General features: G+C 48.5%; 1 protein-coding gene across 1 annotated transcript; it reads right to left on the bottom strand.

Moving 5' to 3' along the window:
- Window positions 1–814: 814 nt before the first annotated feature.
- On the bottom strand, window positions 815–10,157 carry LOC140386722 (frizzled-9). Its single transcript, XM_072469328.1, has 2 exons — window positions 7,317–10,157; window positions 815–2,132 (listed from the first exon to the last, which is right to left on the bottom strand). Exon 1 carries the CDS (start codon window positions 9,231–9,233, stop codon window positions 7,329–7,331), a length of 1,905 nt encoding a protein of 634 aa, XP_072325429.1. The 5' UTR covers window positions 9,234–10,157; the 3' UTR covers window positions 815–2,132; window positions 7,317–7,328.
- Window positions 10,158–11,088: the final 931 nt, after the last annotated feature.

The raw sequence follows: 11,088 nt of genomic DNA, 5'->3' as shown, positions 1-11,088 counted from the left end.
CTCCTGCGTTCTAAACCACCAACCTCCTGAAACTCCAGAATCCAGCATCAATGCTCCCGTTTTTCAAAGCTTCCACCATGCCTTCTCTGTGCTGGTGCGCTTGATTACCACGCCAACATTTCTGGAAATCCTTCCATGGTGCCTGACCCTCCTCTTGTTCCAATTGAGCACAAAATGAGCTAACCACTGCGCCGCCATGCAACCCGTTTTATTTGAAAGTTTGATGCGCAGTTAGGAGAAGTGCATCTTCTGGCTCCACGACATCCTGGAGGGACACTGCAGGCCTGCAATACACCTCATCCCCACCAGCCCATTGGCCATATGGCCCAGCACAATATGGCCCCTGAGTTTGAACTAATTACATTAAACCAGCAATATCACTCGCGAGAGCACAAGATGGCTGGCGTAGAGATGATAAATGTTAGATTGACACTGAATGCTGAGGTTGAGGTCGAAGGAGCTTCACTCTAGATCTAATTCTGTGCTGGACCTCACCTGGAAAGTGTCTCATACACAAAGTGCGAAATGCTTTATCCTTGAACCCTTTGTCATAACGAACACAGAATTCACACACAATCTTTTAGTTTTTGATAAAAGAGAGAGTCTCTCTCTTTGCGATAATGGGGGAAACTCATTAGATAGAAGCTGAACATCTTCAGAGTGATGGATCTTCCAGTCTAAATATTTATTCACAGTGTCAGCTATTTTCCATCTTCTCCCGGCTGAAGTGAATCCATTTTGTTTGAGGGCTGCCCCAACGTTAGGCTTAGGAAATGTGGTGCAGAAATAAAAGTGGACACAGTTTACAAAAAAAAAAGACCCAAAAATATATATTTGCATTTAAACTATCATGAACATATACAAAAATGATATTCTATTGTTTGTCTTACCATAAATTAATACATCTACAATCATCGAGTAGACAAAGTGAATTGAACTACAGGCAATACAAATTATTTGTATAGCCTCTTGCACAAGGTCCAGCTAAGACATACATTGGTCCTGGAAATGAGAACAAAAGGGGATACACATGCCCCAATGGCTATTGTCAAAACTATATCCACCCTCATCCATCACTTCAACTTCTTTCCAGTTTCCTTCGTCTTCCCTGAACACTCAGACTCAAGCCGCTTGAGTACCGGAGGTGGTGGGTGAGTGGGGTGAGTGGGTGGGGGGGGGGGGGGGGGTGCGGGGGGAATGGGGGTGGACTGATGAACTCTTTACAAAATCCCAACTCAGGTGCAACAGGATACTCCGGGAGGGGGGCGGTTGGGTATTTTTTTTAAGATAACCTCAAATTCCCGAATTAAGTTTCGACTGGAGTGCTCACCTCGTGAGTCAGGAACATATCCAAGCAGAGAGGGCCAAGGCAGTAAGGTACGAGCCTAGCTTGAATTCCAAAATTTGATCTGCTGTCCATCAAGGTAATTGGATTCTTTAATAATATCGCAGCTTAAAAGGTGGAGATGGACAAATGGCCTGCTATATTAAAAAAAAATTCCAAGCATTGCACCCCAATATGTAGGGTTAACGTTTTCAAGACGGCAACTCTGACAGTGCAGCACCCCCTACGTAATACACTGCAGTGCTAGTGTGCATTGTGTTCAGGTCCTGGAAGTGGGACTAGGTAGAGGCCGCAAACAAGCATGGTACCAAGAGAGGCAAACTAATACTTGGCACTTGGCAAATCATAGATGGGGTGGTTCTAATTATCAGTCCTACAAGGCAGTATGCTGAGACATCTCACACATAGCACCCACCCTGACAATTTTCCTTTTACTCTCTGGTTGAAAGTGTCACATGCTTCCCGCAAGTATCCAGATCATCAGGTCCAAATAGAGTCCGGCATTTAACAACATTTCCAAGATATAATCGATGTGAAAATATTCTATTTGGTGTAAAATCTTCCTTTCCCTCAGCGAGCAGCTGAAAATGAATAATAAGCACTCTACACTTGGGAACGGAGGGAGACCTTCAGTGATAATCTCTCAGGCCAATGTTAAAAGTTAAATGCTGCCGGTATACTTCATTCTCAACTTACTGTCATTAATTTCTCATAACTCACACTCCAGCCGCACCCTGGAGAGGCTGTCACTGACAAAATTCCACCGTGGTTTCCATTTGGCAGAGTCCTATTGGTAAGAAATATTTATTTTTAAATGTGGAATTCAATGTTCTTAATACATTTTCTTCTGCAGGCGCTGACTTCCTTGGGGTCAGATTCACTGGCACAGGCTGCCTTCTGGTACCTTGTTCAAATGACCATTCTCCATGTGTGAGTCTAAACAATGGAGAGTCACTAGGCTATTTGACCACAGGGAGCATCGCCCCAGATGTGGACATGCATGCACTTTCCAGATGTAACATTAGTCAACAAGCAGGAGTGGAAATGCTGTTTGATATATTGCCCCCTTAGCCATGGGTGCTGGAGCAGTTTAGTGTCTTAATCCCACTGCAACCCAGCACATACTGATCTACTCATTAATCAATTCAATATTCATTGAGAAAATATGAAGAACCATAAATCTATTGCTAATTATAGCCCTGTGTGTCCCGACTCTGGGTGCTTTATTTGGGAATTACAATTCGGAGAATCTTTTCAAGTTGTGAAATTAAAATAGACCAGCAAATCTCCTGTGGCATAGCTCATGGTACATCAGGATTTAATGGACAATGCATTATTCTGTTGCTGCTACAAGTAAACTGTATGTAATCTAACTTGTCATGGGTCTAATCGTTTCACGATTACTTGGTCAATTCTAGGTTATATGTATTTGAGGACAACCTGAGGCCTTTTATTAATTACAGGGTGTTTTCTTTTTCAGGAGAGCTTCCTCTGTACATTACAAATGACTGCATTTTGTAACATATGGTGTGCAGCGTAACATATCCCAGGTTTCATATACAAGTGAATTTCCAGTGGTGTCGCTCATGCTTCGGGATCTTAACAAAGTATGATGAGGATGATGTGGCCGGAGAAGTGTTATAGGAGTTAGGTGCAATACACACACACATGGCAGAGGGATTGAAGCTAAACATGTGACCAATAATGGAACTTTACTCCAAAACCAGTACACACGTTTCCCAATCTCTTTTAGTGTCCTTATTATTTTTACCCTTCATGTGTCGGTGCTGACAAAGCTACCCCAGTAAACCAGTAATTTGACATTCAGCATTTCAAGACAGGAGATGGACTCTCGAGAGATTTAAGAAAAAGTTGAACTGATGCTTTTGGGTAGTTTAAGTGAGCACTGACGAAGTGTGGGTTATCTTCAAAGGGCAGCGTTGACGTATTGCGTTCTTTTAAAAAGGAGTTCTGTTGACAGTCTGCTTTGAGGGTGGGCCGGTGGGGTGGATTGTGGTGGTGGTCTCAAACAGGCTGGGAGCAGATTCTGAGACCCTGAGACCTTCAGTGCGAGTCAATGCCAAGGGTGACATACTCGATGCGACATCTAGTGCAGGGAGAACTTTCATTGAGTGGCCTCCAATTCCTTTCGAGTTAGATATGAAACAGAAAAATATCAACCAGTGGAAGAAGCCATCAGTGATGCCTACCTCTCCATCCCTTTGCCACATCAAAACCGCCTTGAAGCCCCTTGTAAATAGCTATCCTGAGAGTGGGGGAGAAGATTTGAATGAGCAGAATATCCTGCAGCTCACAGAATGATGATTCCCCACAATTGACACTTTCAAACAAACTGGTCACAACTTCCCCCACCCCGCCAGCTCGCCGGCACACCTTGCTCCAGTCCCCTTCAGCATTGAGCAGATCAGCCAATTCAAAATCACCACAACAACAAATTTTTTTACAGCCAACATACAATGCAGATTAACCACTGTAAAACAAAACACCAGATGCAATGAGATTTCTACACATACAATGCCTGAAAGGGATGGGAGCTGTCACCCTCTCCCTTCAAAAGGAATTATATTGCACAATAGGTGGGGGGTATAATTTAAGGCTGATAATTCCACCACTTCATTTTCCAAGTAATGACCCCAGCTGTGGAGAGGGCATTGTCCATTATGAAAGCCACTCTCACCCCTCCCCCCCCTCAAGTCACTGTGGGAGGGCCTGCGTTTGGTACCTGATGATTATCCTCCTGAAAAATGGCTGTCCAGCAATTTGGAGGAACTGTGAGCACATCCCAACGATTCATCCCATTAACACAAAGGAGGCCCTCTCATGATAACCCTTTACTGAAAACAGTTCAAAGAATTTAACTGACAAATCTACTCAGGGACTGAAGTTATGTCTGTTTTGGAGGGGGAGGGGTGGGGCATGGTGGCTGGGAGTGCGTTTTTAAAAATGGATGAAAATAAAACTCAGGGTGGAATGCAGTAGATATAGAGGGTTTCTGATTATTTCTTGAGACCTGCAATTTATGCTTTTAAAAAATTTAATTTAGAGTACCCAATTTGTTTTTTGTCCAAGGGGCAATTTAGCATGAACAATCCACCTACCTTGCACATCTTTTGGGTTGTGGGGGTGAGAGCCAGACGGACAATGTGCAAACTCCACACAGACAGTGACCTGGGGCCGGGATCAAACCCGGGATATCGGCGCCGTGAGGCAGCAGTGCTAACCACTGCGCCACCCTGCCATTTATACTTTTAAAGTGAATCCTCGCCAATTCTTCTCCTTCATCTCCCTGATGCTAAGGTCTGACTCAAGGGTGATGGATCATCCCCTTCCAGGTAGCCATGCATAAGGCTGAACAGTGGGGGTGGGGAGTGGGGATTATATTTGACTGTGACGGGCATCGTGACTGAACCCCATTGAAGACTTCTATACTTTGCAGTGTGGCTGGCTGGATAGCAACTAAGTTTCTGGTGAGCTTTACCCTGCCTAACCTGGGCTGCTGATTAAGAAAAGCTGTTCCCATGAGGGGGAAAGAGTTGGGGGGGGGGGGGCTGGAGAGGACACTGATTTAATGTTTGGGATGAGCTTTGCAGGGGAAGGTGAGCTATTTTACACAGCAAGTGGCAATGACCCAGAACTCGCTACCAAAGAGGATGCTGGAAGCAGAGATGATCAGTGATTTCAAAAGGAAACTGGGAAGAGTGCTTGAGGGAAATAAATCTGCAGGAATGGGGGGGGGGGGGCACAGTAAAGGGGAAACGGGACTGACTGACTGTGTGCTGGATAGAGAGCCAGGGTGAACTTAAGGGCCAGAGGCTGTAATGACTCTAATCCATAATTCTGGGTGGCATGGTAGCACAGTGGTTAGCACTGTTGCTTCACAGCTCCAGGGTCCCAGGTTCATTCCCGGCTTGGGTCACTGTCTGTGCGGAGCCTACACGTTCTCCCCGTGTCTGCGTGGGTTTCTTCCGGGTGCTCCGGTTTCCGCCCAAAAATCCCGAAAGACGTGCTGTTAGGTAATTTGGGCATTCTGAATTCTCCCTCAATGTACCCGAACAGGCGCCGGAATGTGGCGACTAGGGGCTTTTCACAGCAGTGTTAATGTAAGCCTACTTGTGACAATAACGATTATTATTATTATTCCTTTGGATCAGCCAAGTGAACTTCCGTAAGGATTGGGGCAGCCTCTCACCCTTCCCAGTGCCCAACTCACAACAAGAGACAATGAATGGGGTTGAGGCAACATCTGGGCAAACCTCAGATACAGGATGGAGGTGATGGGGGAAGGCAGTGCGAGGAGTAATTCAACACAGAAAAGACCGAGTGAGCATATCTCCCTTTATTACTCGCAGCCTAACCACACCCCTCCCCCCAAAAAAAACACCCCCGCGCCCCATAGCACGATTATATTCTCCCCACAGTTATTGAGAAAGGAACATAAGTCGACTTCCAATAAAATAATCAGTAGATAAGGGACTTTCAGTAGTTACAGGGCTGCACTGATCTAGAAGCTGCATTATCTGTCCTCCTCAAGAGACATTTTAACAGACCACTAATTGACCGCTAGTTACCCCATGGAACTACCTCGGGTCAGTACTGTTTCCCCGGCGCCTGAAGACTGGTTTTACTTTGTGCACCCGATAGAGTTAAATATTTTTTCAAAAAGAAATATTCTGGGACAGAAACTGAGAAATAAAAAGTCCTTTGTGCTGAGCTGCGAACTACAAGTTCGAAGTGTTTTTGTTGGAAGAATGAAGTGTTTATATGGAAAGTATTAAATGGAAGGCAAAGAAACATTTGAAAATTGGATATTTTACATTGGTGTGAGTGTCGGCCCGGCCCCACAGAACCAAATTAGCCCCGGGGAGATGGGGGGGGGGGGGGGGGGGGGCGGCGTGGGGGGAGATAATTTTGTTCTAGGATGAGTTTAGGATTTTTTTCCCCCCTCTCTGCTAACTTTCTGCCCTCGTCCCCAGAGGGGATGCACTGACCCGGTGGTGCCTGTTTCCACAGGGACTGGTGGCTCGCCTGACCCCAGCCCACTGGACGAATGGCCTGGTTATGAGTGACTCGTCCACCCCCCCTTCAAGACCGAGTCAGTGAGTTACTGAAGCACCATCAACATCTGGCCTTATACCACTGCAGCAGCCACCGAGTAACAGTGAGATGCATGCAGGGGCCTGCACCCACATTGACAGGGGTGCTGAGGCCAACTGCGGGCACTTGCCCAACTGCTGGCAGCACAGATCAAGAGTTAAACCCAGGACCTCCTTCCTCTCAATGCTTTGAACCGCCCTTTGTGGATCTTTCAGTTCAATCAAAGAGACAGACAGGACAACAGAGATTTTCTTTTAAATGACAAAGTATCTTTGGGAATGACTTGAGAAATTATGGTTAAAAATGGTATGTAGGATTAAAAAATAACTTTAAAAAACATGACCAATATTTAGTATTTTTCATTACACGCTTTGCTGATACTGTACACCCCTGCAATTTGACTGGAACGCTTTGAAAATAAGACTGCTCCAACCTGCATGTCCGCAAAGAGAGATTTCCCTTCTACAGGTTTGGGCACGGTGGCATTCAGAAGCACTCGGCGCTCAGGGAGGGGGAAAAAACATTTCCAGTTTCAGCTCACAAGGAATCAAAGCTCTTGCAGCTTATATTGTCTGAGCTGACTCTTGGCGATATTAGAAAGAGTCCATCCACTCTCTCTGGGAGGCTGCTGTCCCCCAGTATGCAACCTGCCAACAGGTCTTAGAATGGGAATTATCTTAAACCTTTCCCACGGATTTTACAGGAATTCCTAAACAAATCCTCTCGGTTAAGAGACATCAGCAATCGCGACTATTTCAATCAGTAATTCTCGTGGCCTGGAGACTGGTCCCTGAGCTTTGTACTGGGGTGTGGGCACACACTGGTTGCCTGGTCTGCTGGAGATTTTTTTAATTACCTGGTCTCTGAGTTACACATGGGTTGGATTGTCCAGGTAAGGGTCTATTTTGTTCATGTGGACCATAACAGAAGGCGCCTTGTAGTGGCAGTGGCTGACAGAGCAGTTGATCCCAGTGCAGGGTTTCCCACGAGTCCTCACCGATAGTTTTCTGCTGCACAAGCTCTGCCACGTCTGAAGAGTCTTAGAGCTCCAGACCCAGATCCCACTGGTGATCCCCACCACCAGGGACATGAAGATCTTCAGCATGAAGACAGCAACCGTCGGCACCGAGGTGTCCAAAGTGCAGTCCAGAATCCTCCTGCCAGGGTAGGCGAGGCAGAGCTGCTCAGAGGCCAGCACTTTCCAATAATCCATGTTCAACCTTTCGTAGAAGTAGCAGACAATGACACACGTGGCCGGGACGGTGTAGAGGATGGAGAAGACCCCGATCTTCACCATCAGCTTCTCCAGCTTCTCCGTGTTGGTGCCCCCGGTCTTCATGATCCTGCGGATGTGGAAGAGGGCCACGAAGCCAGTCAGGATGAAGGAGGTTCCAATCACCAGGTAACAGGACAGGGGGATCAGCACAAAGCCGGTGAGGGCATTGACGTCCATGCTGCCCACATAGCAGAGGCCGGTCAACTCATCGCCTGCCACCTTCCTCATGGTCAATATGATGATGGTCTTCATGGCTGGGACCCCCCAGGCCGCCATGTGGAAATAACTGCTGTGGGCTTCAATAGCCTCGTGGCCCCACTTCTTGCCTGCGGCCAAGAACCAGGTCAAGGTCAAGATGACCCACCACAGGGAGCTGGCCATGCCGAAATAATAAAGGATGAGGAAGACGATGGTGCAGCCGGTACTCTCCAGCCCTTCCTGGATGACATACAGCTCTCCATTCTCCCGGTCGCAGGCGATGTTTTCAGCCCCGGCCACCGAGCGGATGATGAAGGCCACCGAGTAGACATTGTAGCACATGGACAGGAAGATGATGGGCCTCTCGGGGTACTGGAAGCGGTGAGGGTCGAGCAGGAAGGTGAGCACCGTGAAGGCGGTGGAGACGAAGCAGAGGGTGGACCACACCGCCATCCAGATGAAGGCGAAGTCTTTGTCCCCCTTCGACCAGTAGACGTCCACCCCCGGAGAGCACTTGGGGGCACAGGTTAGAGTCTTCTCCACGTACTGGAACTTGTCCGGGTTGTCACAGGAGCCCAGCGGCCCCTGGTTCCTGCCATCCGGAGCCCCGGGCAGCCTGGCTCTGGGTGCCACGGGCAGCATGCCCTGTCCTCTCTGAGGCTCGCCGGTGGCATTCTCCGGCGCCTCCATGCACAGGGCGTTGGGGTCGTTCCTGGTGGGCAGTTTGCCGCAGTCCAGAGACTCGGGCCAGCCGAAGTTGAACTGAGCCATGATGGGGGCGCAGCGGCGGCGGGCTTGCTCACACATGGGCCTGCAGGCCGGGATCGAGGTGGACACTTGGTCAGTGCACATGGGGGCATAGAGGGAGCAGAGGAAGAGGCGGAGGTGGACGTGGCAGCCGTACTCCACCAGCGGCGCGAACTCGTGCAGTTTGATGGCCGCCTCCCGCTGGTTCTGGTGCCCCATGTAGTTGGGCATTCGGGTCATGTTGTAACCGATGCCCAGGCACATAGGGATTTCGATGGGCTCGCACTTGGCCTCTCTGCCCCTCTCGTGGTCCATCGAGCCGATCCCCCGGCAGCTGCCCAGGAACAGGGATTGGCAGAAGAGCGCAAGAGGGAGCCGGCGGAGAAAGGTGCCCATTCTTCGCAGTGACCTCTGCCTGATCCCGTTCACATTGACATCTCTGCCCCCTCCTGCCCACTGCCAGCTCCCTGGGCGAAAGGTGCTGCTGGGGACCGAGAGGTAGGGAGGAGGAGGCTGCGACCTGAAAATAAAGCACACTTTCGGCCGAATCATTCAATCCTCGCGGAGTTAGGCGGTCTGGTCAAACTTTCCACACTATATTCCACAGCGCTTGCAAGGTTGTTTCGAATCTGCAGCCCACAACTCCAGCTTTGATCCAAATCCGCAAATGGCTTTGCAATGAAATGAGGGAGACTTCTTCCTCCTTTTGCGTGGTGTTTGGCAAAAAAATACACACAGCACAGGGAGAGATGTGCTCCCACTCCTCGCCAGGCTCCGCACTGCTACCTCTCTGAGTCTTTGGGCAATCAGCAGCACTCGTTCGGCAGTCCCAGGCAGATTGATCAGCAGAGAGAGAGTGAGAGATTGATCAGAAGAGAGAGGGAGAGATTGATCAGCATAGAGAGAGAGAGAGTGAGAGATTGATCAGCAGAGAGAGGGAAAGATTGATCAGCATAGAGAGAGAGAGAGAGTGAGAGATTGATCAGCAGAGAGAGGGAGAGATTGATCAGCAGCGAGAGAAAGTGAGCGATTGATCAACATCGAGAGTGGGACAGAGAGATTGATCAGCATAGAGAGTGGGAGAGAGAGATTGATCAGCATAGAGAGTGGGAGAGAGAGATTGATCAGCATAGAGAGATCAGCAGAGAGAGTGATCAGCAGAGAGGTGAGAGAGTTCAGCATAGAGAGATCATCAGAGAGAGTTCAGCACAGAGAGAGATTGAGCAGCATAGAGAGAAAGAGTGAGAGAGATAGCGTAGAGAGAGCAGCATAGAGAGATTGATCAGCATTGCGAGAGAGATTGATCAATATAGAGAGAGATCCGCGCAGAGATAGATCAGCATTAGAAGAGAGATTGATCAGCAGAGGGAGCGAGAAAGAGAGAGGGGGGGAGAGGGTTTAATATTTGATGCTCACTCCCCTCCTCACTGCTGCACAGACTGCAGGCACTGAGCACAAACCCATCCTGCCAATCGCACCAGGGGGAGAGAGGGAGTGGGCGGGGACCATGGCAATCGAGCTGATCCACTGATTCACCTCCCATTGGCTCCCGCTAACACCAGCCCCAGTCCAGCACTAGCTGCGAGATTATTGGCAGACGCCACTGCCACTCAGACAGGAAGGGGCGGGGCCGGCAGCAGAGAATCGCCCATTGCCCAAGAGAGCGGCAGAGCTGAGACATTCCTTTTTAAATTCACTTGGTGTCACCCCCTGCTGACCGACTGAGCTGTCTTCCCATCCAGACAAATACAGGAGGGAGGGGGGCATTTTGCAAATTCACCCAGAGTGCTGGCAATGGACAACATGTGTGTGCAGTTCTCAAGCTTGAACCTTGCCCAGTAAAAGTGCCCACCTTTTAAACTCCCCTCTGTTTGTTATCCGCACGGTCAGCGGCACCGTGTCCAGCCATTTCCCTCCCTCATTTCAAATTCTGTATCGGCGGGGACAAAAGATAATTCTGTTCTCCTCCCCCAGCGACAAAGTCTAAGTGCCGATCAAGGGAGGGGCAAGGCCACTTGTAAATCGGGTTAGATGCAGAGAAAAACCCCCATTAAAATCACCATTGAGACAAACCTGGGGCATGCAACGGTGGGGCGGAATGAACTCGCACAGGTTGAGATCATTTTTCTTTCAGACAATGTATCAACTTAATCCAAACACCCACCCACGCACACAAAGCAGTCTATCAGTAGCCACTAATTGTCTCAAATGTAATCATTCCCCCCGCCGAAACCTTTGTCCTTTTGTGAATGGGCAGGAGGCGGTCAAATCAAATTGAGGTTTTAATATTCTAAAATACATCTGCTTTCAGAAAAATATATATTTTTACATCTCGAAGAATGCTGGATCTTTGCATCTGCCCCTTGGATAGCAGTAGAAGTTGAATTTTTAAAATAACTTTACAATT

Source organism: Scyliorhinus torazame, chromosome 12 (genome assembly GCF_047496885.1).
Source record: "Scyliorhinus torazame isolate Kashiwa2021f chromosome 12, sScyTor2.1, whole genome shotgun sequence".
Lineage (NCBI taxonomy): Eukaryota > Metazoa > Chordata > Chondrichthyes > Carcharhiniformes > Scyliorhinidae > Scyliorhinus > Scyliorhinus torazame.
This window is presented reverse-complemented; position numbering and strand designations above follow the sequence as displayed.

Excerpts from the sequence above, each read along its gene's own strand:
- LOC140386722 (XM_072469328.1), bottom strand. The coding sequence starts at position 9,233 with ATGATTCGGCCGAAAGTGTGCTTTATTTTCAGGTCGCAGCCTCCTCCT.